Raw genomic sequence first — 25,903 nt, 5'->3', positions numbered from 1 at the left:
GGGTGATTATAAAACGAGCTGTGATTAAGGTTATATTTATATTATGTGAACATACCTTTAGGGCCGGTTTCTCCATCTCTGGTTAACACTAACTCCCCGGTTAAACATTGTTATCGACGTTCTAACTCCATGCATATAACAGGGAGTCGATAAGGTCGGTAACGATGTTTACCGGGGGATTAGTGTTAACCGGAGATAGAGAAACCGGCCCTTAGTCCTACTTGACACGGTCAACGGGAAAACGGTCAAGAAAAATTTTCCATTATTTCGTGTGTGTGTCCAAGAATTTTGACATCTGATCACAAAAAAAACTTTAGAAAACCGTAGCAGAAAACGCAGCAAATTCCTTAAGAACTCCGCACTGCCTTAAGGAAATTTGACACAAGAAAATTTATTTGCCATTTCTTGTACGTCATTGTATATGGACTTTTGATTTTCTGGCCATCTTCCTTTAACTTTTTATATGGTCACCTTAACGAAATTCAATTTAACATTTCTGGCTCAACAGCACGTGTGCAATTTTTGACAGTTCTGCGACAACAACAATTCTAAAAATTGGTTTCTATTCAGTTTATTTCCTATTCTCTAGTAAAAGTTAAAATTCCATCACCAAAATGGCTAAAGATAAACCTCAGAAGCCTCGTAGATTGAATAAAAATGAAGGTACAGAGGAAAAGTCCAATGACAATTCGGCGTCCAGCAGTTCTGCTATTTGGCAAGATGAACGTTTCCAGCACCTGGTCAGTGATCCACGCTTTCGGGGCATACCAAAGGTGCAGCGAAAAGTCAAGATCGACAAACGCTTCCAGAGTATGTTCACAGATGAAAAATTCAAAGTGAAATACACTGTAGACAAGTATGGGCGGCGTGTAAACAAAAGCAATGCTGAAGATTTACGCAAGTACTATGAGCTTAATTCATCCGATTCAGAAGCAGAAGAAGATGTGAAGGAACGAACTGAACCAGCAAAACATGAAGATTCTGATGGGGAAGCACAAGAAGAGTTGGAACGGCGCAAGGAGGAGAAAGCGATTAGTCGTGATGCTGATCATTCCGGAGTGAGTATGCCGAACGAAGAGGAACAAGATGAAAATGATAAGCTTGCTAGTGATGGCGAAGACGTGCCAAAAACACTGAAGGAACGTTTATTAGATCCTGACATCGATTACGCGCGAGGTGAGGGTCGCCTTATTACCGATTCGTCGTCAGATGATGAGTCTAGTGAAGAAGAAGATCCCGAGGCGAATATTGATCATATATGGGGAGAGCTAGATCAGGAAGCAGAAACAACAGAAGAATCTACAAACAGGCTGGCTGTTTGTAATATGGATTGGGATCGTATACGTGCAGTCGATTTAATGGTGCTATTTAGTTCCTTTCTACCACCAGGGGGTAGTGTTTTGAGCGTGACAATATATCCATCTGAATTTGGCAAAGAGCGCATGCAGCAGGAGGAAATACACGGGCCAGCAGAGTTGGTCGGCTTGGGAAATGATATAAACAACGAGAAGGTATAATAAACAAATACACATCGTCGTTTAAAGTACAAAACCGCGTATCAACAAAATGCAAAACCGCGTACGTGAGGTTACATAAATTATTTTCTAGAGACACTAAACTAAAAACACTCGTATTTCAAAATGGTTTTTTTAAGCAATTGCATTTCGGAACAAGTGCTGAATACCTACATATCTCTATTTTGAACTTCAATAACACCAGTAATTATTTCCCACAAGAAAATTGATCCTAATATAAATTTTTTTAATAAGAGAAATGTACGTATTCTGCACTTAGTGCAGTTGTACCCAGTTTCTACCTACTTTGAACTTCAATAACACCAGTAATTATTATTTCCCGCACAAAAAAAATATACTGTTATGATCAGGACTAAGAGCCCTATCGATCCTAATATAATGTTTTTTTTTTTTTTTAATTTGGGAATTTTAGGTATTCTACATTTAAGCCTTGGCAGCAAATGTCAGTTACGCGGTTTTGCAGAATGACGATACGCGGTTTTGTACTTTAAACGACGATATGTTTATGTTTTTCTAGTAAAAATTATCTAATTTTCCGACCATGTTTTTCTTTAGAATACGAATTTCGACAACGAATCGGACGAGGAAATCGTCAAAGAGCAAGACAGCGACGCTGAAGAAGGCGATGATTATCACATGGAAAAGCTTCGCCAGTATCAATTGAATCGCCTACGATACTATTACGCCGTGGCAGTTTTTGATAGTGTCGCAACGGCGGATAAAATTTATAAAGAATGCGACGGCATTGAGTATGAAAGTTCAGCAACACGCGTCGATCTGCGCTTTATACCCAATGGTACTAGTTTCGACGAAGATGAACCCACTGACGTGTGCACAGATTTGCCCGATACGAATAGCTATAAGCCGCGACAGTTTACAACAACAGCCTTGCAGCAAGCTAAGGTCGATTTAACATGGGATGAAACGGCTTTGGAAAGGCAAGAGTTAGGCGAAAAATTGGCCAGCGGAAAATTAAATGAAGTGAGTGACAAGGAGCTCCGAAAGATGATCGCGTACAGCAGCGAGGATGAAGAAGAGGATAGCGGAGAGACAGAAGAAAGCGGGCAAGCAAATGGGAAGGAGCATGCCAGTGAGAGCAATGACAATGCCAATCAAGCGCAAAAAACAGAGAGGCCGAAACGTAAAAAGGACGACATTATCAACAAATACAAGGCACTACTTGCAGAAATCAACGAAAAAGAGGAGCAAAAAAAGAAAAACAAATTTGAAATGGAAATAAGCTGGAATGTAGATGAAAAGAAAGACGACAAAGACAAGGAAGCAGAAGATTCTGAAGACAGCAAGAAAAAACCACAGCTGACACCCATCGAAAAAGTTTTGCAAAAGCGTAGTGAGCGCAACAAGCAGCGCAAGGAGGAGCGCAAGAAGAATAAAATGCAAGCACGTGGATTGGATCCAGATGCAGATGACTCTGCTGATTCGGACAGCATACCCGATGGCATTGATATGAATGATCCCTACTTTGCGGAAGAATTCGCTACTGGCGACTACATTGATCCCAAAGCAAAAAAATGCGATAGGTTGAAAAAGCAACAAAATGAATCGGATAAGCAGCAGGCTGCTGAGGAGGAGGAAAGGCAAGCGAAAGAGCTGCAGCTTTTACTGGACGAAGACGACTTGGAAGAGCAAGGCAAACAACACTTTAGCTTAGATAAAATATTAAAATCTGAACAAGAAACGAAGTCGAAAAGAAAACGACGCAAGCAATTAAAGAAATCAAAATCAGCGATTGCAGAGGAAACCAAACCAATAGAAGATAATTTCCAGTTGAATTTGAATGATGAACGTTTCAAGGCTGTGTTCACGTCACCCAAATTTAATATCGATCCTACTGATTCACATTTCAAGAAAACCAAAGCCATGGAGTTGCTTATACAAGAAAAATTTAAGCGAAGACATGATGATGAGAGCTTAAAGAATGGCAATAATGCTGCTGTAGCAGAAGTTGAGGCGAAAAGACCGAAAAAGCAGTTGGAAAATACGCTGCTGGTAAAGAGCTTAAAGCGTAAAATTCAGATGAAGCAGCAGAAGTAAAATTTTATCGCCTTAGTTAATGCAAATTAGTATATGAAAATTGTAAGTGTACATATATACTTTTTATGTAGATTTTACGATTCAATATGTATGCTTTAGAATGAATAGTACTTTGTGAGTGATTCACTAAATTTTGCGACTTGTTTTTTAATATATATGTATTTATGTGCTATGTATTCATGAGAACCAGCATTTTTGTACAAACCACGCTCTGAAAAAACAGAACTTGCCCATCTACCAAGTACTTGGCTGCCGAGATAACAGCCATTGGTCGGCGAAAATCCAGCTACTCGGGCGCGTATTTGCCAGGCGCCAACTGCTGATCCATCTACACTCGTCTCGGATGGCATGACCTTCCACATACTTCAGAGGAAACTCCCGCATAGGCAATGCTTGCTTAGAGTTTGAAAGCCTAGAAGCTTTTACACATTGAAGCGGTTACATCCCCAGTCGTTACTTCTCTCGCACACTTTCTACTTGTTACACTGGTGGTAGGAATAATAGAAACTCCTTACTTTGACCAGTTTTAGGTATGTTTCCTTTGTTTATTTATATAATAAACTGCATATACATAAACTCTTATTTCAAACTTTGTACCAAAAATTATACAACTTTTTTTTTATTAATGTTTTAAGAAATTTATGTTAAAGTTTTATAGCCCATTTTCATAAGATAAATGTAGGTTTCAAGAGCTTACAAAATACTGTTGATTTTTAATATTTTTTTGCCAAGGTTTTGCGGGTTTCTTCTATATAAAAACAATTTGTGTTTATTTGTTATACGAAAGCAAATGCTACAAAAAAATTAAAAAATTAAAGGTAATTTTTAGCCACATGCAACTGGAACTTCATCGTAATAAAATTTAATGGGCTATAAAACAGAATACAGACTTGCGTGAAATCTTTCTAAAAAGTTTGAAATTGTGGTAAATTTTTGTACAAAGTTTGAAATGCGCATTCATGTATACATATGTAGTTTATTTAATAAAGTATTAAACATTAAAATAACAAAATAAATATCGCCAGAACTAGTCAAAATAAGGCGGGTGTATTATTTCTGCCAGCCCGGTGAAACTTGGGCATAACGCTGGAAGAATCGCATTGAGAATATGCATAAACAGTCAGTTTGGATAGCATTTTTTTTTTATATAAAATCTTTTACTTTTTGGTTAGTAAATATCATTTAGAACTAATGTACAAATTATATGTATGTATGTATGTATGTTTGTACTGATACTTTCGCTTATAATCTATTTTTTCTCATCCCTTTCTATTTTTCGCATTTGCATCTCTCGGACATGGTTCATATCCTTGTATGAGCTGTCTGTAGAGCTGTGCTACTTTGCTGTTTTTCTGACAGACGCTACCACCACCGCGCACCAGCTGATCGTGCTGTCGATTAATGTCGCCAACGCAAATCCAATCGGCGCCGCCAACACGCCAGCGCCAGAGCTTGAAACCGCTCTCCTGAGACACGGCCCATTTGGAGTGATCGGAATTGGTGGTAAATGAGATTTGTAGAGCTTGCTCCTTGATTTCTTCTATATTGAAGACCCTTTGGTGAAATAAAAAGAAATATTGCATTTTATAGAAGAAAGTGGAATTCAAAAAATTGTTCAACTCACTTATCACTTTTCGTGCAATTCGTTGCCAAATTGCCACCGCCATTGCGCCAAGTCTCCACTAGCAGATTGACATCCAACGCCGGCGCTATGACATCCTCATACAATTCCGTTACCTCTTTGCCGCTCTTCGCAAACGATTTGAATTTTGTGCCCGTTACCGTCTCCAACTTGACTTTATTCTGAAAGGGCGCCTCTTTTTGCCACTTACCCTGCACTACCTGTTGCAAGACGGGAAAGTGTGAGAGAACCGCTTCCGGGGTGCGCGTATAGTAGATGAGCGGCACCATTAAACGCAGCTGTGTAGCCACCTTATCCACTTCGCTAGCTAGCAGGGACATGCACAGAAAGCTCTGCCCATAGCGTCCACCTGTGAGGGGATATTTGTAAACTGGTATGTCCGGGTAACGTGGCACTGAATGCACCAGCCACACTGCCGACTCGCCATCGGTGGCGAGCAAGCCTTTAGCGTGCGCTTTCGGTGTGCTCGAATTGCTGTTGGGCTTCTGATCATTGTAGGCGACAATCAGCACGCGCTCGTCATCGAAGAGCGGTTGTAGCAGTTTGCCAGGCATGGATGCGGTGGAGGTGACTTCGTGCGTGGACAAGCGCCAGGCATCGTAGTTGTTGCTCGATATGTACAGATAGTTGAAGCCGCTGCTGTTGCGTTTTGCTCCGTATTGGCTGTGTATGCGCGGTAGTTTGTACAAGTAGAACCTAAGTGTAAGAAAGCAATGGAACCTTACTTTAGAACAGAAAATACATACATAAGTGTGCTTGTGAATTCACCAATCTACTGGCGCGCCATCCTCATCTCTGCAAACTACCTTCGACGCGGCGTTCTTGGCGGCCAAACAGCCGACTAGCGGCAACAAAAGCAGCAGCAATAAACTGCGACACATTTTGGGCAACTAAAAAGTACTTTAAATACTTTAGTAGAACTCAAAACTCAGATCTCTGAAACTAAGACACACTCAAGCTATAAAAATACTTTGAAATTTTTTGTTCAAAGGATTACCTTTTTTCTTCAAACGACCGCTCACCGCTGCTCTGCGTCTTAAACTAAATTCTCAAAAGTCGCTACCGCTGAATAAAAGTGCACTACAGTAAAAATTTATCGCTTGAAACGTAATCAAGCGACTAATTGCAAACAAAGCCGCGGCACCAATGAATAACCATATGGCTTGGCATTGTTGTGTGAAATTGTGAGCCAATCTTAAACCCAGTGAGGCACTTAAAAAGGCGACGCTGCTACAGTGCGATAAGACATACACACGTATATGTACACTTTAAATATCATATTCAGCAGATAAATATTTGTTGAGGTACGTATTTTACTTACACACCAAGCATCCCCGGCTCGGTTTAACATTGGATTTGCTTATCGCGTAGAGTATCAGCCCATGCCATAGACAACACTTGCCCAGCAAAAAACACGATTACCACAGAAACGAAAGTGGAAACGAGCTAGGCGATGGGAATCGCTTACCGTTTCGCTTCAAGAAGGCCTTATTTTAACATGGGCATGTCATTGGAGGTAAGCCCTTACCCGCAGCATTACCTTCAAACGAAGGGAGAACGCATGGATAAACAGAATCCAGAGAAGCGAACAAAGAATGCCTTACAGAGAAACTAATGTAGAATGCCTAGATAAGTACATACTTATTTATATTAAATTGAAATCAGAAAATGTCTTAAAAGGTTAAAATTAATTAAAATTTTTATAAATCAGCGTACATATGTATGTATTTAGGTATTTAGATTTTCTTTAAAATCGGTATGTACATACATGCATATTTAATTAAGCTTAAAATTGTACTTCCTCACTCTTGTACGTCACTTCATTGACTGACTTCAACTTCGCTGCAAATTGAACAAAGCAAAACATGATTTTTATGCGAGACAAATTTCCACAGAAAGTAACGGTAGAAAAAGAATTTTTGGATATTCATTCCATTTTTCAGCTGACTACGATGCAGCATTCTACTTTGCATTCCCCGAAATGAAGCAAAGAAGCGAAACGAATAAAATATTGTAGGACATTCTACTTTGCATTACCTGAAATGACGCAAAGAAGCGAAACAAATAAAATATTGTAGGACATTCTACTTTGCATTCCCGGAAATTAAGCAAAGAAACGAATTAAAAAATAAATATTATAGGACATTCTACTTTGCATTCCCCGAAATGAAACGAAGAAGCGAGATAAATAAAATATTGTAGGACATTCTACTTTGCATTACTGGCAATGCCTAAAAGAAGCGAAAAAATTCGAAGGCATTATAACGCCATGCCTTCTAGAACGCGTTACCACTAAACGCGATTACCGATTTTTTGCTGGGTGTGTATGCACCAATGGAAATATGAGTATGCACATAAATATATGTATATGTATGTATGTAAGAAAATATAGATTACGGAATGGACGTTGTAAAAGTGATTGTGGTATTGCCTAGATTAGTTAATCATGAAATCCATTTCTAAGAGCATAAACAGACAGCAGCGTTGATCCGGATCAACTAGGGAATTAACTGCAGTTGATCCGGATTAAGTCCGAGTTAATCCGGATCAACGCTGCCGTCTGTTTAAGCAGCTTCTGATTTCGTTGTGTTTTGACAGGCTCATTATTTCGTCAACTATCCTCTGCTAGACCCCAATGATCTAACTGCCTTCTATGTTGCCAAAACTTTTCTTCGTCTTTGTCCCAAGCCCTGAAGTTTGAAGACCTTGTTGCACTCAGTATTTTGGAGAACGATAAAATTATCTCATCATTTTCACACAAGCTATACACTTTCTTGCTAAGCACCAAGTGGCTGTGCGTTAATTAGTATTCGTATCGCCTGTCAAACTGAAAGATAGTCCCACAAAGCGGTAATTTCTGGGAGGCTTGAGATTATTTGGTCTCCTCGGATTTAGCTCGCTGACCATCCACGGTTGTGTTACCCAGAGATATCCTTGTGATTAGGTATTCATTAATTTTCCTAACATGATCACTGAACGGGGGTAATAAGGAGTTATCCTCCTCATCAGGCGACTCATTCCCTTCAATATTGCTATGCGTAGATCTCTGCATGGAAGACACTACAATCATTTGGTAACCGAAAGGAACATTTGATCTACAGGACCTCCGAGTAGAGACCAGCTCCGGTTCCGTACTCCACCTTTGAACCATCAGTGTAGTCATATCCCCCTTTGCTACTGGTAGTCCTATATCCCATTCTCCTCTGGTCGCGTACCTAGATACCTTAGTATTGAAGTCCCAAACCGGCGGAACGTAGTCAGTGCTGGCTTCAATGTCAGCTTTTATTCCATTAAGCAGGTCCCTTTTAATTTCATTCTGTATTGCTGTATGCCGAAACCGGTGGCTTCCACATATTGGCTTCCTTGAGTCTGAGGGCGCTCTTTGCGGCCGTACCATGAATAAAAATATCCAGCGGTTGTATGCTACAAGAGCTATCTAAGCTATAGCTCTTATACGCTTCCTTTCTAATTCAACTTGAAATCAAGAATTATTCCGAGGTATTTTTCCTCGGAGGAGAGACTAAAAGTAGCTCTTCTATTTTCGGCAGAGAAAAAGTGGGAACTTTTGTTTTTGTGGTAAACAATACCAGTTCTCTCTTGGAGGCGTTAGTCCGTTTAGGTAAGCCCATTTGAAGATGTCACCTCATCATTAGCTCACTTATCTTTCACAAGAATTTGTCAGTGATGAGTATCACAAAATTGTCGGCGTAGGCGACAACGCTTATTCTCTTAGTTCTAAACTTCTTTAGAATTTGGTTCAGCACCGGAAGCCAGGGGGGAGGGGGTAGTACTCCCTTTGAAGTGTGTCCCTGGTGGCTTTCCTTCAAAGAGATTCTGTGTCTATGGTCGCGGCTATTACTCTGCATTTAAGCATAGAGCTAACACAGTGGTCTACTGGAAGAAAGCTCTATGAGGGTTCGACTGTACTCATAGCTGTAGAATGCAGAGCCTCATTGAGTGTCATAGAAACCTTTTAAAAATAGCGAAACTAAAAGTAATTAATTCCAGCTGAGATTAACACATTTTGCTTGATGATGAAGTTTGTTAAACTGGACGGATCCCACTACTTCAAAACGTGTCTGCTTAGCCGACAACGACTAAAACGATATACATGTGTAAGTTCGCCGTAATATTGTCAGAAAGGGGAAATTCGAAGTAAAGGCTCTGAAGAATTAATTCACCCAGTCCAATGCCTTTGCCCGCATTTTGATGAACAGACTGCAGCAGCTACTAAAAAGAGGACACTGGTAAAGTATCGCTCTCAGGCTGGTTATCGCTTCATGAAAAAAGGACATGGAGCTTGCTTAGACGCTCTAAACTGAACCAACTTTTTCTCTTGACATACCAATGTGGCACCTCATCATTGGTGAATTATTCAACGGGTCCGGATATCTGACCTAATTACTTCCATAGCTTCCTGAAAAGCTTGTTGTAGAGTTGTACTCTTAGATTGGAGGGGTTGGCTGTATTCACAAAAATATCGGGGTGATTTAAAGACTTGTATATGTAGTAGCAATCTCACTTTTGCATCAGGATATATGTACATCTTTACCCAACGAGTTAGCTTTTGACTAGCGCAGCGCGTCTTATCTAACCTTAAATAACATCAAACATATGCACGTTTCCAGTTTTATTATTTCGTTTTTATTTAATTTAGTGCATTTGTATCATGAATATAAATGAAATTCAAATTTTTACAAACTTATGCGTAAATATTTTTTTAAATATCTTTAGCAATAATAATAATAATATTTAGTAATAGTAATTAATAGATAATAATAAGAATAATAATAGCATTACTACATATACATACATAGATATCGCGTGCTTGTTGGCTTACCAATGGATCTACAAAAATTAGGCGCGCCATAACGCCTCTGAAAATTTACAAACATTCATAGATTACACCGTGTGACAAAAACACAAAATTTCAAAACACACGAAAGTATCGATATACTCACGAAACTATGGGCCAAATATAGTAAAACTGCGTTTTTAGCTTTTCACACTGACGTCAGGATTTTTGTTCAAAGGACTTTGAAGCTTTAACGATACGATTAATTCAAAAAATTATTAAAAAAAAAAAATTAGTTCAACGTAGCAATATGGATACCAAACGAGAGAGAATATGCTGTAGAATTTAAAAACAATAAAGCTTTTTGGTTTACAAGGACGAAAAGGTGTTGAAAACAATAATTTTTCAAAAATAAATACTGCAAATTTTCAAATATATTTAAGGGCAACAGTTTTGAAGAACATTTTCCATACCCATTCGTCTATATGCACCAATAAATTTATTCTGTTATAATTCTACAGAATTTTTTCTCTTATATGATACCCTCATTGTTATTCTACATTGCACTAAATTTTTAAAATAATTTTTTGAGAACACCTAAGTACGCAGTTTTACTATAATTTACCCATATTTTCGCGAATATAATAATTTTTTTGTGTGTAAAATTTTACTGTTACACGGTGTTATCCATCAATTCTATATCAAGATTTCAATAAAAACTATTTTCTATGCAGACTGCAGCAATCGCCCCCACAGCGCTGCGTCCGCGTCGTTACGGTAAGAAATTCATTTTATTAGAATAGTACAAAAAACCAACCCCCCCTACGGCACCTTAACCTCTACTAAATTCTCTCACTCAGCGTTCACTGCCTTCGCACGGTGCGCTCGCGACTCTCCTCTCGATGTAGGCCATGTCGCGGCGGCGAAGTGCTACCATTGCTGGCGCGCGTCTTTCGTGAACGCTTGAATTTTGCCATATCCTCGCCGAAGACATCACCGGTGCGCAACGCGGATATTAAATCATCGAATTCACCCTTGTTGTCGCCCTTCGCAGGCGAGTTACGACCCGTTGTATTCGCCGACGATGTGAGACCCAAATTGCGCGCCACCGACGACATGAGTCCCTCCTTGTTCTTACGCTCAATGGTGCGCTTCTTTAGCTCAGCCTCCTGTTTGGCACGTTTCTCATCCTCTTCCTGTCGCTTGCGGAAGTTATCATTGTCCTGACGCGCTTCAGCGAATGCGGTCAGGAATGTGTCGAATATGCCGAAGAACTCATCGGGCTGTAGCACAGAACCATCCTCGCCAAAGAGTCGCACAGCGCGATCAAAGCGCGTTTTCATATCTTGAAATTTATCTTCCAATTCGGCAAAACGCACGGAAGCCTGTGCGTGGAATTCCCGCATCACGGGTAGAAAGCGATCACCCGGTTGTGCTGGGCCCGCAGAGCGATGGAACTCGATTTCGCGCGCCACATCCGCCAAGCCTGTGCGTAACATTTGTATATCCTTGTCCATTTCGGCTAGAGAAACTTTGGATGCTTCTCGCACATGGGGGATGTCATCCTCGAGTTTGAGCAGATCTTTGAATTTTTTATCGATCACTTGCACTAAATAGTGTAGTAGCGTGGTGCCTTTGGCGGCGCTGGATTTGGTGTCACCAAGACGATTGAGCGAGGCGAGTCGGAAGCCGGACGCGTTGCCGCGCGCACCACGATTCATGTAGTTGCCTGGTAAGAGAAAAAGTGAAATTAAATAGGATTGTAAAAAAGAATCCTAAGGAAAAAAATATTAAGAATAATAGTCCAAGAATAATAGCAGTCCATTCAAAACCTCTTTATCTAATTCAACTACCTATGGCTCAGGGTTATCGCGATAATCTATAAGAACAAATATTCCTGGAACTATGAACGACTTTTTGATTATTGATCAGATTTCTTCAAACCCACAACGCAGATAATACGCTACCAAATTTCAAAGAAATGTTGGAAACCGGCGTGAACACTGAGACTAAGCTTGAAGTGGTTAAAAAACCGTCCGTGCTCACAACAAATCTCGCGGCTAACCCTGAGTGCTCTTCGGGGGTGAGACATAAGTCACGCATGTATTTCCATCGGACATTGGCCTATTAGATCTCCTTCCAGTAACGAGAGATCGGACTTGTTTCTTTTAAGAGCCAGAAGGACGCGATAGGAAAGTCAAATATATTTTAAAGGGATCTTCAAGGTTATAACGACTAATAAGTGACTGCTTCTCGATAAGTGAAGGATCTAAGGCAGATAAATATGTATTCAGGTGTTAGAACAGCTTGAAAATGCATTCATTTCATAGCTCAGTTACCCAACTCAGCTCTTTAATATTCCAAGGGATGATGCTTACTCAGAAAACCGCGTCTGAACCTATAGATCGATGTATCCCGTCCCATCCATACATTCGCGGAATCCTTTCTACGAATTACTTTTAGCCTTTCTGATATCGCGGTTACCGTTCCCTTATCATACTATGTTATTTCTACTCCAGGCTTTGTTAAGGACTCGTCTGCTTGACGCCCTTAGGTCAGATGGCTCAATCCTTATAAAATCTCTGCGAGTAAGATCTCTCAAGGGCGCAATGAATGTTCGGACAAGTTTATCTTATAACTCTACGAAAGAGTTGAGAAGTGAGTGTCACTGTGTTACAACAATAACACCATCATTTTGAGCATTACCTATGAGCTCAGTAAGTTTAAAACCGGTTTGGGTAGACGTATGTTGCCAAAAATTTGTTTAGAATTCAGAATTTCTAACCAGTAAGGCAGTTCCATATCACCGGAATTTCAAAGAGTTTAATGTCAATTTTAAAGAAATTTTGAAACTCTAGCTATCATGTGTGAGATTAACTGCTCCCTGTCTGCAGTATGATATCACAGAAGAACGTCAAGATTACTATTCTTGAGAAATCTATTATAAAATATATTTTTATAGCTCACTTTCACACTTTGGTCAATCGGTTATTGGGTTGTGAAGAACCAAACCAGAGAACCTAGAACTCTTAGGGATCAACGTCCGTGAATGCGAAGGCCAATGTTCATAGAACATTTACCAATGGCAACTTTTATCTTTCATCTACTCACCCAACGCCAGCACTAGCTCGAGCAACTTGCGCAGCCGTCTCGAACGCGCTACCTCACGCGAGGCCTCCATGACGCTGCGTATGCGTGGTATCAGATCGTTAACGGTGATCATGAATCGTTTCTTGTAGTGAAGACTCTTCAAACGCTGTTCATAGTGAGGGATTCTAGAGAGTAGAGTATAAAATACAATCAAATTTGAAACTAAAAAAGAGTACTTTGCAATTTCAAGCTTACTTCGATATTTCATAAAGGAAACGATCAGCGCGCGCCAAAGATTCTATATCTTCGCTATGCTCGTCCAATAGAGCACGTTCTTCTGCTGAGGGTGTGAACTTGAGCAGCTGCTCGACCATATCAAGCGCCAATTGTTCATTGCTGTCCATGGATAGAATAGCTCTGCAGATGAAAATTGGAAGAAATGCTATTAGTTAGAGAAGAGTTTAAAAGGCTACATGCACGCTGGTGGAAGGCGCTTCAAAAGTAAAGCTTTCTAACCCAAAGTGCTATTCCATTTACTTACTTGGAGATCTCCTCATCACTCATTTTTAATTTACTCAAAAGTATAGTACAGTTTTGTGCGCGTCGTCCATCAATGACGGAGAGTATTTTTGTGCGCTGCTTGCCCATCACGCGTAGGTCCTCAACAGAACCGTCGTTCTTCGTGGGTAAGAGCGGAAAGTATGTTGCTTAGCTCATCGTACAATTTATGCATCATTTAACTTACCACTACGCCATTCTTTTGATAGGCCGAGAAGAGCTTATCTAGCGCCTCCAGTTCCATGTTGTTGTACCATTTAGACTCGTCCAACTCACTCCAGACAGTACCTTGCACTTTGGCATCGGGCAGCTTCGACCAGTTGAAGCTCTTCAGTGGGTTTGAAGGTTGTGGCACATTTTTCTTAGGCACCTCAGTTTTGGGTGGCGGAGGTGCTATGTAGAAATAACATCTTATAGTTCTCGTTTACATAAAACAAAATTACGCGACTCACCCATAGTCGTCGCCATGGCGGGTGGCGGTGGCGCACCGGGACATGGCGGCGGTGGTGGCGGTGCTGCTGCCATTGGTGGCGGCGGTGGTGGCACTATTTTCATGGGTGGCGGTGGTGGTGGTGGTGATACGGCACCATTGCAGCCCGTGAGGCCGGCTACTTTTTGGTCATCTGGTATGCTACCCTCTGTGACTAGCCGCTCGAGACGTGTGCGCTCTTGCTGCTCGGTCATCAAGCGATGTTGCAAATCTTCCGCCTTCATTTCTGCCGTTTGCGCGCGTTGCATTGCCTGTGAGTGATTCGCCGACTCCTTTTCGAGTCGTTCGCGCATGCGCGCTAAATTTGTCTCCAAATCTTCCTTCTCCTGCTGGCGCTGATCCAATTCTTGTTCCTTTTTGGCGAGTCGCGATTGCACTTCAAAGTTTTCACGTTCCAATTCATCAGCGCGTTTGCGCGCCTGTGTCAATTCTTCTTCTTTCACCAACAATTGCACGATTTCGCTAACATTTATTTGTAGTGGCGCGACGTCGGGGTCGCGCACCGTTGGAGATGGTAGCTTCTCTTTGTTGGGATCGTCGGGGTCGACATCGCTTTGTGGACGTCCTTCGGTCTGAAGAACAATCTGCTGGACGACGCGATCGAACATGAGCCAGTGCTGTGTGCACGCACCGGTGTCTGTGCACGACAAAAAGAAATGAAAAAAAAAGAGTAAACGCTGGTAGAGGCATTTTAGCTTAGAGGATTACTCACATGGCAACAACAGCATATGCTGTAAGAATGATAATAAGTGTGGATATGCGGGCGAGTGGCTCAATTTGCGACGCAGCAAATCAAACATAGCCGTGGCGCTTTTCGTATCCACATGTTCGTGATTGAACTTGCGCGCTAGCTCCTTCTCGTCCTCGGCGCGCACCATTTCAAAGAAGTCCTGCAAAGAGAAAGGTGTTATGTTTAGTAAGATTGCAGGAGCCATGCGCTCCATTTGTCTGTCCTACTTACCAAATGCCTATCGAGCGTTTCGTTTTCGTGCTTACGCAGCTTATCGATCACCGGCTGTATGCCGAGCATCAGAAACTCGTAACGCAAGTGTAGACGGAACTCCAGACTTTCCTGTCCGGGTCCGTAGTTGAGCACTGCATTAATGAAGGACATAATGGCAGTCTGCAGATTGATGTTGTCGCTATAGTCGCCTCGCTTGCGATCCAAGTCGTTGATGACGGTCTATGTAGGCGGTGTTAAGCGAGTTATAGTTAGACTGAAATATATTGCTCTTCCTCGTCTTTTCTCTCAACCTACCTGAAATCGCACGCGCTCCGCTGCAAATTCCTGAAAGTTCAGCATGGCTTGCAACACTTTGCGATGACCACCAGGCACCAAGCATACAGCACCCAAGATTTCCAAAGCTGCAATCTTCGTTTTGATATTATCGGCCGCTAACGAACGCGCGATCGTGTCAATCGATGTGGGATGCGCCAGCACATGAGCGCGCCCGGTCTAAAAGAAACAATAGTGCTCATAAATCAATTTTTAACTTTCCGCTAGCAACGCGCCCAACTTACCGAGTTATTCATCAGCGCCTTGATGCAGCCGATTATTTTGTAATGCAGATCACTATTCGCCACGCATGTGTCCATCTTTTTCAGCAAATTGAGTAGGCATGGCAAGCCATCCAGATCGACAAAGCGCAGCACAAAGCTGTGAGTTGACGTGCGCAACGCTGTTTTTAGCGCATCCAGAAATGGACCATGTCCTTCGATGCGCAAATAGTACTCCATGCAGGCAGAATCGTCCGAGTTGAGGCGTACGTAGCGTTCTAAGGTTTTTAGATTCTCAATATAGTAATCGGCTGTGGGCGGTTGTGTAATTGATGCAGCACTGCCGTCGGTTGTATCGATCGGCTGTTTACGTGAACAATATATTTGCCATTTCTTTTGCGGCGGCAAATTGAGCATAGCCTCTTTATTGGGTGCGGTAAGATCGAGTTCTTCAACAAGCTCGGCGAATTTGACGTCCAACTCATCCAAGGGTGGCATCGGTTGTGTGGGTGTGAGCGTTTGTAGCGTGAAAGCGCCCTCAACAACGCATATCTCGGGTGGCTCGTCATCCTGGTGGAATCGGTAAGAGGGGATAAATGATGATAATGATGTAGCTTATATATGTACATGTATGTATGTATAAGAGCGAAAAATGGCACAATGTTGAATTCGGTTTGTTCCAAACTACTATACATATATGAGCCTCTAAAACCCTTACTATATTATAGTGGACTATTTTAAGTTTCTGTTGCAGTTTAAGCTGAACTTATTAGGTCTTATGTAAGACTGCACACTGTCCATTTAAGGAAAATTATATTTTTTCTTAGTTTATTTGTTGTTTTATTGAACAAAAAATTATTTTATAGAATAAAACTCGAAAGTCTACAAATTCTCCACTGACAAGATAAATTTTCAGTGACTCTTTGCACAACACATCATTTTAAGGCCACGAGAAGAAAGTCTCCAAACTCTCCACCAGCTAAAATATTATTTTTACGATTTAATTTAGTTATTTATATAATTGTAAACTCAAGTTGCAATTTTTTGGATGAAAAAGCTTAAATCTCCAAACTCTCCACTATCAAGAATTTTATTATAAAAAGCAAATTGAGCATTTTAGCAATTCCTTACAAAAAGTGAAATTAAATGCTTCATTACTAAAAGTCTCCAAAGTCGAAAAACATTATAATCTTCTTCCGGAGATATACCAAATTTTTCCAACAGCTTATAACAACAACCAATTGACTATTTTAGCACTTTAAGAAACAAACAACGAGTATTTCGTGACTAACCGCAAGGTTAATATGTACTTAATATTTACTATCCCTTCGGGTTAGCTTAATTTGCGCGCTATGTGCAAATGTGCAAATGTCCAAAACAACAAACCGCAACATAAGCTAACTAGCGAAAAATTGCAACCAATATCAATAAATATTGCTAAATCGAATGACATTAACTATGTCAACACCTTAGAAAGTAACCGAGCCATAATATGGAGACTTTTACTATACTCTAACAAGTATTGACTACTCGCGTATGCATCGATGATCCGCTTTGCAGATAGTATGCGGAAAATATGTACGTACATATATATACATAGTTGCACTAAAAAGCAACGACTGTTGTTGTTGGGAATTGTCGTTGCACTTGCTGTTGTTGTACAAAGTGATTGCAACTACATAAGCCAGTTACAACTTTCCCATTGGTGCAACTTTTCCAATGTAAGCAAAAATTATGCCATCAAATTTCGGTGTGAAAGTGAGTAAGGCCTCGTAATTAGCAATTGCATAAAGTGCTATGTTTTACGTTAGAGTTAGCGAGTTTGGCGAAAAGCGAGAGTTTGGCAAAAATGTGTTATTAAACTGATATTGGCTAAAAAGGTGCACTTCTTTTATTGCTTTTTGCGAACTTTAATGCGAACTATGAATTCAAAGCGGGCCCAGCATGGACAATATGTTAAGGCAAGTTAAGAGGTCATATAAATGTAATGATCTGGATGTAAATTTTGCGAATGAGTGCGTGAGGTGAATGAACAGGTGATTATTTTTTTGTGTAAGTGTTTGTACATACATATGTCTGTGCATATACACATGTACATATTTATGCGTAATGTTGTGCTTAAGAAGAAACGAGTTGCACAAAGTTAAATGCAAAGCGTATATTTGTCTACATACATAAGTATGAAAGTATTTCGAAGTAACTATCAATTTCGCAATCTGTAGCAGTCATTAAAGTTTTCTTTTAACTCTCCAAAGGCTTTGAGGTATTAGACACGGTTTATGAAAGTTTCCAGTCCCAATTATAAAAAGGGCGTGAGGTAAAATTTTTTTCAAAGTCTCCACTGACCTAAAACCAATGTCTGCATTAATCTTAAACTTTTTTTATAACAAAATTCTATTTTTGTATTTTAAAAGGCCCACTGATAGTATTTTAAAAGTCTACAAATTCTTTCGAGCCGTCAAAGTTTCCTTCTAACTCTCCAAAAATTTTTCTTCTAACACTCTAAAGGCATTGCGGTATTAGACATGATTTATGAAAATTTCCGGTCCCAAATTATCAAAATTGTGTGAGAGTAAAATTTTTTTAAAAGTCTCCGCTGTCCTAAAACTGATGCCAATTAATACTGACCTTTTTATAAGGAAATTAAAATAAAAAATTTTTGTTTTCAAATTTTGAAAGTCTACAAATTCTTTCGGGAGTCAAATAGTTACAAAAACACTTTGTACATTAAATATACTCAAATCGCATTTAAAATTAATAATTTTACGAAACTCTCCAAACTCTCCACAAGCAAAAATTAGTTTTCTTAGCTTCTACAAAGGGTTTTGGATATCTATGTGCATATCTAAATGTTTAAGGAACAATGTTGGAAGTGATAAGTCTCCAAAACGCCAATTTATTAAACATAAAAATGAATATTTAAACTATGACTGAAAAAAATTAATGCAAATCATTGATCATATATCTACAGTATTTATATGCCCACAGTAATTTTTGCAGCGTGTTTCAGGCAGAGTAAGCCGCTATAAGAGACGCAGTCTACTGGCCATTTACAACACCTAATCGAAGGCTAAATATCTACTCTGACAGTCAAGCGGCAATCTTTTCTAATATGGAGGGTGTAGCAGTTTCGGTGGCAACTGGGCCTGCATAAAATTCTTGCATACAAAGTTGCAAAGTATTTCGAACTGGTAGTCAACCGCAATTGGCAAAAGGGGCTTCTACAGCTGGGTAAGCACAACTTTTCGGCTTTAATAAGAGTCCTGACACTGGATACTGTTCATTAGTACACTACGCAGTACGACTTTGTATCGTTTTTTGATTCCCTATTTACCTAGCTGTTTGGAGGATGACGGAGTGGAATACCTCCAGAATTTGCTTTTAACATGACCTACTTTCGTAGTACCAAGTTGTATGTCTATTTCATGAATACTTCCAGCGGGCGAAAAATCAGAATGCTGCTCTAGAAAGCGCTTAAGAAAATTATCTACTTACAGTAGATGAACCAATTTTAAGGTTCCCTCTGCTCGCTGGGCGAATGAAACAGAACTTAAAAACACAAGCATATGGTCTGTATATGCTCTCCAGATTTTTCGATTTAGTCGAAAAGCGGAAAAGTCAAAAAACTGTGCAGAGATAAGAGCTTGACCAAATATCGAATCGTGTCACTTAGTCTAGCTATCAACTATAGTTTAATGTCTTACTTTGAGCCTGAAAAACAACGTTCAAAAGGCCTCTTTAATGGTGCTGTAAGCGTTTAAGCGGCTTTGGCCGAGTCCGCGACAGCTCGCCAGTCGATTATTTTCTATGCCAACTGACGCCAATTTCAAATGTCATGTGAATCCAATCCTTCTACACCAGGTCTTTTTAACGTAGAGGATGCCTTCCTCTCAAAAAGGCTTACCATTCAACAAAATGATAATAAAAACTCGACAAGCCACATAGATAAATTATCTATTGATTTTTAATGAGTGTGTGAAGTCATATGTTTATTTTTTCCGTAAAAAAACTACAATCCTCTAAGATTGAAAATAAAAGTAAAATAAGCTTCCTTAGTCATTCCGATCTCATGTCGTTATAAAACCATATCTAATCAAAAGTTAAGGTCAGATTGAGGACGTATAATATGTCGAGCCTTAACCGCCAAAAAGACGTAAGCGGCATTTTTGAAAATTTATTTTTGACCCGGAAATGTTCCTAGCATCGAGATGAATTTCTGCATCAAAAATAAAATTTTGAAAGAAATGTCGCTAACATTTTTTGGCGGTTAGGTCTCGATGTGTTTTTGAGGGTTGACTCCTTTGTCACAGTTCGGAGATGATCAGAGTTTAAAATTGGAGCTTTTGCTTCGAAACTAAAATTGCAATGTTTTAAGAAAGTCTACGAACTCTACACTGAATAAAAGTTACTCTCTTAACAGTATTTCGAAGTATTTGCAAATATTTATGCACATGAGTAAATTTTTTTAATAAACTTGAAAGTCCACACAAGTTCAAAAATTAAAAAAAAATTGTTGGTTTTTGCAAATATTTACAAACAAGTTGATAAATAATTTTCATTAAACTAGTAACTCTCCAAACTCTCCATTCGTTAAAACTTATTTTGTAGCAGCTTATTTCTATAAACTCTCCGAAATTTCAAAATTATTTTAATCAACTTATTTGAACTTCTGGTGAACTTGAATGGAGCTCAGTACTTTTCTAAACCAACTATATATGTATTAAATATGCTCATGAAAATATCATCTCAAACATTCTAAATTTAAAGCCTATCAGCTAATAGTGCAGTTCTAATGGCGCCAAATTGCATATTTTCACGCTCTAATTCGCCAGAGAATTTGCAAGAATTTCTTCAGCACTGCGCCGCGCTGGTTAACCATTTAATTGGCATTAACTGCCAATACACTGCAATAAGGAGTGCTTGCACGCACTCAAAAACCAACTAAACAATTTCCGATGCGCTTAAAGAAGTAACAAATGCCTAGCAAGAACGAAAATGACTTTCGTTACACTTCAATGATTTTCCCTCTACCACCTTCCTCATTACACCTCTTCCCAACAACCGTGCAACAAATTGGTCTATGTAACGGGTGATTTTTTAAGAGCTTGATACCTTTTTTTTTAAAAAAAACGCATAAAATTTGCAAAATCTCATCGGTTCTTTATTTGAAACGTTAGATTGGTCCATGACATTTACTTTTTGAAGATAATTTCATTTAAATGTTGACCGCGGCTGCGTCTTAGGTGGTCCATTCGGAAAGTCCAATTTTGGGCAACTTTTTCGAGCATTTCGGCCGGAATAGCCCGAATTTCTTCGGAAATGTTGTCTTCCAAAGCTGGAATAGTTGCTGGCTTATTTCTGTAGACTTTAGACTTGACGTAGCCCCACAAAAAATAGTCTAAAGGCGTCAAATCGCATGATCTTGGTGGCCAACTTACCGGTCCATTTCTTGAGATGAATTGTTCTCCGAAGTTTTCCCTCAAAATGGCCATAGAATCGCGAGCTGTGTGGCATGTAGCGCCATCTTGTTGAAACCACATGTCAACCAAGTTCAGTTCTTCCATTTTTGGCAACAAAAAGTTTGTTAGCATCGAACGATAGCGATCGCCATTCACCGTAACGTTGCGTCCAACAGCATCTTTGAAAAAATACGGTCCAANCAACAACAAAGATTGCGAATGATTGCGCTGAGCGGCAATTATGGCTACTATTACGTATACGCTCCGTTGCACATTTTTTATATAGTACTTGCTGTCGTTAAACTAAGCGGACGAACGAGTTGAAGGCATTGAACACAGCACCCAGGCACACTCACCTGAAAACACCCACACCAGCCACGTCTACCTCGAAATGCTGGCATTTTCTTCTCTTGCTGATGCCGATAGAATTTCTGTAATGGCGTCTCCTTAATCGCGTCCGTCTTTTGCTCTTTACCAAATGGATAACTGATTCTGCAGCCTAAAATGTTGGTTGTATAGTATGAGCTATTATTAGTGCCGCCGCCGGCTTCATCTCTGTGCGGCGCTGTTAAATTATCTACGCCTTGTTGTTCGTGTTGTTGCTGCTGTTGTTGTTGCTGCCAATAACGCTGTAAGCTATAGAGACAATTCAATTCTGGTAGTCGCGCCTTTAAACGATTGAAATCGAAACGCTGTTGGAAGGACGCCGATGATGTGTCACTGGTGGCGCTATTCGTTAAGTGACTGTTGCTAATATGATTGTTGTTGTTGCTGTTGCTATTGATGTGATTGTTGTGCGCTTCGCTGTTGTTGTTGTTGTTGCTGCGTTGGTGCGACGGTTTCTGGAGCGTGCTATCCGGTGTCGTCTGTAGGCTGTCGTTGTTGGCACTGAGGGTGTCCGGTTCGTTGGCACAGCCGATGGGACACGACTGAAGTGTCTGTAGAAAGGGAAGAGAGGGAGAAAATATTTGAAATTAGTGATTTAAGGGCAAAGAGAAGGAAGATATGTATTATATTTTGAGAAAAGTTTGTACAAGTGATTGAAATATTTTTCACAAAAATAATTGTTTACGGATTTTCATGCACTTAATAAACATAAAGGCATAAAATTGCTGGCATAAGAAAATTAAAGGCTGTTTAAAACGAAAATTAAAAATTCTCCAAGCTTTACATTAGCTAGCTGAAAAAATTCCTTAGCTGTTTCAAACGAAAGAGAAATTTCTCTTTTTCTACAAAAAAAAAAAAAAATGAAAATGTGTGCTTCCCTAAAACATTAAAATCCAGATTCTAGACTAACAGCCTATGAAAAAAAATTTAAGCCGTAACCTAAGATGCGGCCATACTCAATAAGCAGTTTGAAATATTTTAAATAATTATTTAAAAAGTCTCCAAACTCTATACCGCTACCCAAATACAAAACATTTCGCGCAAACTATAATTAAGAGCCTAGAATATCCCAAAAAGTTAAAAGAGCGAGCATTTATAAGTCTTCAAAATCTACACTAAACACAAATTCCAGATATATGCTGCTGGATCTATAGCTGGGACTTTAGATTGCTCAAAGCAGTTAATGAATGAAAATTTTGAAAGTCTCCAAAGTATATACTATGTTTAATTATCAGAGATATGCTGCTGAATCTATAGCACCGAGTTTTCAATGCTCGAAGCATTTAATAAATGCAAATTCTGCAAGTCTCCAAGCTCTGCAAAAAAGTTAAATTGTAGAAAAGTCTTTAAACTGCAATTGAATGAGAAATATGAGTGCGAAAGTTAAAGCATTAAATTACAGAACAATATTAAATACTAACTAAATTACAGAAAATAATTTTACTAAATTTTAAGTAAATACGTATAGTATCCATACCAAAAAAATTCATGTCTCTATCGACATGGCGTTATTATCTAAATGAAGGTAACAAATTGGAAGCTGTGGCCCGTGACCTGTCGTTTTCAATGTGTTCAGCACTTCATGCCGAAAAAGGGATCTTAAGCTCCGACTCGATTTCCAGCACAAACTCTTGAGCTCACGCCATCAGTGCAAATAAGGAGTCTGTTTAGGTCACCTTTTATGCAAGAGGCCCATTTACTGAGCGGTTTGGTTGCCTGCGTTGCGTGCTCGAGGACTTCGTGCGCTGTTTTCTCTTGGGAGTGGTGCATGGAGTGCGTATATGGGGGAAAAAATTATACGAAATTAAGTTGAATACATTTCTAGACACATTTTGGGGTTTTAACAACGGTGTCGTAAGTGTCGTATTTTTGTGTGCCGTAAATTTTAAGCGGCTAAAAATATATTAAGGGGATTTGCAAGGTACCACAAAAGTCACATCATGAATTTTCACAGTGCTACAAAAAAGTTGGTTGTTGTTTAAATCGCTCTAAATATTTATTTAAGCTTTTAAAGTTTACGATATACAACAATACGACACTTACCGCACCATTGTGAATACCCCAATTGTATATAGAAGAAGTATACAGAAAGGAAGGAGTGAATTTTTCATTCGGGTCTGTATCTGTTTTATGTACTATATATATACATGGGGGTTATAAGAGCTAGTTATAAGTTCCAGCACCAGTATGTTCTAAACACATTTGTAGTAAACTTAGGTTGCGTGTGAGGATTGTGTATGGAAGACTAAATAGAGTACATGCTTTGTGTATAGGAATCCGATTTCCTGTTGTATACAGGTCCCAATGGATGCCGGATCGATGCTGCAACCGATTCCGTTTGATAGAAAGTTGCTTGCTTCACTTCGTAAAATAAAGTAACATGTTAATGGATGCTTATTTCTTTATAATCGCTAGCATTCAGTTGTTCATTGCGAAATAGTTTGTTAGTCTCTTTTTTGTTTTCTTTCGTGATGCTTGAGTTTAAGCAACCGTTCACATTAATGGTCAAAGTTTTTCATGTACATGACCAATTTAGTAATTCAGGTGTTAAACATTTTCGTTTTGCACATTTTCCAATTAGATTCACCAAAAAAGTTTTACCCATTTTTTAGCTTTTCAGTATAAGGCCGGAATGATGCTTTAACCTTCAGTTGGAATTCATGTCAATGGTTATTGCTTAAGGTAAACTTGGTGTGGAAAATCGGTGACCGGTCTTACCGCTTCTTTATTTTGCGAGTTGAATGTCAATGTGACAATGCAAAGAGGTTGAGGAATAAATACGCACATGAATATGTATGTATGTATGTACATTAGATTGCATCACCAGAAAGTAGCGGTTTTCCGCCGGGACTACAAAATGTATTATATTTGAAGATTTCCACCAAAATATTTCGGAAAAATATTAAAATTTATCTGAGCTGGACCGATTTGAAAATATCTCCAAAAATGGAGTTTTTGATGAATAAAAATAGTCCCAAAGAAAAAAATTCCCTCAGATAGCAAAAAATAAAAAAAACTAAAAACAAAAATAAAAATAAAATTAAAATAAATTATAATAAATTATAAAGAAAAAATTCAACAGAATCATAATACATTATGAGATTATGGTGCTGTTTTTGGACTTTTTTCAAAGATTGGTTAAAGAAAAACTTGAATAACTAGGCCAAAAGTATAGCGATTTAGACTTATGAGGTATTATTATAAAGGAATTTTCTCACCCTTTTTATTTCTTTGCAAATAAACTCATTCGTGTCCCAACTTTTTTTTTGCAAATATCAACGAATCTTAATTCAAACTGGAATGACTTAAAAATAAAAATAGTGAGAAAGTAATGATACCTCATAAGCCTAAAATGATAAAGTTTTGGCTGAGTTATTCAAGTTTTTCTTAAACCAGTCTTTGGAAAAAGTTTAAAAACAGCATCAAAAATCTCATCATTATGATTTCAGTGAAAACATTTTTGTATGCAGATTTTTTAAGCTTAAACTGTTTTGCTATCTGAGGGAATTTTTCTTCAAAAAATCCTTAAAAAACCAATTTTCTTCATAAAAATTTGAATTTTTTGAGGTATTTTCAAATCGGTCCAGCTGCCTTATCCTGAGTTTCACCCGAGAAAAATTCACTCGAAAATTTTATCATCCGCCCATAGCAAATACATTCTGCCTTATCCTGAGTTTCGTCCAAAAAAGGTTTCACCAGAAAATTTCTATTCCGCCATAGTAAGTAAGGCTGATTAATATCTTTTCCGAAATATTTTGGCGCATGTTTCTAAAATATAGTACATTTTATAATTCCAACGGAAAAACGGTAACGATTTTATTTTTATTTTTTTGATGGGGAGGGGTGCAGTCTAATGTACATACATATGTATGTAAGTCAAAGTGCTCCATAGTATAAAAATTTAAATGCCAATTCCCATAAGACGGTACGATTCTCGTCAAGCGGGTAGGTCACAAGCAGAGCAAATAAATTTAAAGTATCAACCAAGACAATAAATACAAAAGTGTCTATACATATATAAGAGGTGTTGCTGCTCATAAAATATAAAATTGATAAATGATTGCAACCGCGCAATTGTATATACATACATATGTAAGTAATGCTGTGTAAATATGTGTGCATTCATATGCAAATTAAAGTTCAAGAATAAGAAGCGGATAAAAATAAATGCAGCAGGCATTGACATGTGAATGTGCAAATAACGTAATCTATTAAATGCAAGCTGGTTGATATGCATGTAATTGTAATTGTATGTAGAGTCATAAAACAATGGTAATTGAAAATATTGTACGAGTATAGGCAACAAGTGGGTTTTTTTTTTTGTGGAGGCGTCAAGTGTCGAATACATTTGCATAGGTGAAATATGCCATGGTTGTTTTAATGGGTTTACAAATA

At 38.9% G+C, this 25,903-nt stretch overlaps 3 protein-coding genes across 8 annotated transcripts in view; 1 reads left to right on the top strand and 2 right to left on the bottom strand.

Moving 5' to 3' along the window:
- The first annotated feature begins 503 nt into the window (after positions 1-503).
- On the top strand, positions 504-4,153 carry LOC108362423 (ESF1 homolog). The gene is made up of 2 exons (XM_017615381.1): positions 504-1,511; positions 2,091-4,153. Exons 1-2 carry the CDS (start codon positions 615-617, stop codon positions 3,588-3,590), a joined length of 2,397 nt encoding a protein of 798 aa, XP_017470870.1. The 5' UTR covers positions 504-614; the 3' UTR covers positions 3,591-4,153.
- Positions 4,154-4,622: 469 nt separating this feature from the next.
- On the bottom strand, positions 4,623-6,614 carry DNaseII (deoxyribonuclease II). 5 transcript variants are annotated; one of them, XM_017615400.1, is made up of 5 exons: positions 6,554-6,614; positions 6,230-6,462; positions 6,001-6,132; positions 5,215-5,928; positions 4,623-5,144 (listed from the first exon to the last, which is right to left on the bottom strand). In XM_017615400.1, exons 3-5 carry the CDS (start codon positions 6,111-6,113, stop codon positions 4,850-4,852), a joined length of 1,122 nt encoding a protein of 373 aa, XP_017470889.1. In that variant the 5' UTR covers positions 6,114-6,132; positions 6,230-6,462; positions 6,554-6,614; the 3' UTR covers positions 4,623-4,849. The 5 variants fall into 5 exon arrangements, with proteins under 5 accessions (XP_017470889.1, XP_017470884.1, XP_017470886.1 ...); XM_017615395.1 differs by having other exon boundaries at positions 6,001-6,174; positions 6,554-6,613; XM_017615397.1 differs by having other exon boundaries at positions 6,001-6,168; positions 6,554-6,613.
- A 4,011-nt stretch (positions 6,615-10,625) lies between these two features.
- Positions 10,626-25,903, bottom strand: part of DAAM (disheveled-associated activator of morphogenesis-like protein) — a 53,643-nt gene continuing 38,365 nt past the window's right edge. For both annotated transcript variants that reach the window (XM_017615380.1, XM_017615379.1), the window contains exons 2-12: positions 21,478-22,059; positions 15,687-16,232; positions 15,424-15,621; positions 15,127-15,348; positions 14,878-15,055; positions 14,128-14,802; positions 13,863-14,068; positions 13,659-13,795; positions 13,373-13,534; positions 13,139-13,302; positions 10,626-11,756 (exon numbers count right to left, since the gene is read on the bottom strand). In XM_017615380.1, the coding sequence (XP_017470869.1) occupies positions 10,891-11,756; positions 13,139-13,302; positions 13,373-13,534; positions 13,659-13,795; positions 13,863-14,068; positions 14,128-14,802; positions 14,878-15,055; positions 15,127-15,348; positions 15,424-15,621; positions 15,687-16,232; positions 21,478-22,059 (3,936 nt within the window). In that variant the 3' untranslated portion in view covers positions 10,626-10,890. The remainder of the gene's footprint in view (positions 11,757-13,138; positions 13,303-13,372; positions 13,535-13,658; positions 13,796-13,862; positions 14,069-14,127; positions 14,803-14,877; positions 15,056-15,126; positions 15,349-15,423; positions 15,622-15,686; positions 16,233-21,477; positions 22,060-25,903) is intronic.

The sequence above is a fragment of the Rhagoletis zephyria genome, unplaced genomic scaffold, assembly GCF_001687245.7.
Source record: "Rhagoletis zephyria isolate East Lansing unplaced genomic scaffold, Rhagoletis_zephyria_1.1 Rzeph_scaffold_01008, whole genome shotgun sequence".
Classification (NCBI taxonomy): domain Eukaryota; kingdom Metazoa; phylum Arthropoda; class Insecta; order Diptera; family Tephritidae; genus Rhagoletis; species Rhagoletis zephyria.
Note: the sequence above shows the minus strand (reverse complement) of the source record. Positions and strands in the feature narration are given on the sequence as shown.

Bases quoted from the DNA above. Each gene is read 5' to 3' on its own strand.
- DNaseII (XM_017615400.1), bottom strand. From the start codon at position 6,113: ATGTGTCGCAGTTTATTGCTGCTGCTTTTGTTGCCGCTAGTCGGCTGT. The intron at 5,929-6,000 runs GTGAATTCACAA...TCTTACACTTAG, and splicing joins GATGGCGCGCCAGTAGATTG to GTTCTACTTGTACAAACTAC. The intron at 5,145-5,214 runs GTGAGTTGAACA...ATTTCACCAAAG, and splicing joins AATTGCACGAAAAGTGATAA to GGTCTTCAATATAGAAGAAA.
- LOC108362423 (XM_017615381.1), top strand. From the start codon at position 615: ATGGCTAAAGATAAACCTCAGAAGCCTCGTAGATTGAATAAAAATGAA. The intron at 1,512-2,090 runs GTATAATAAACA...GTTTTTCTTTAG, and splicing joins ATGATATAAACAACGAGAAG to AATACGAATTTCGACAACGA.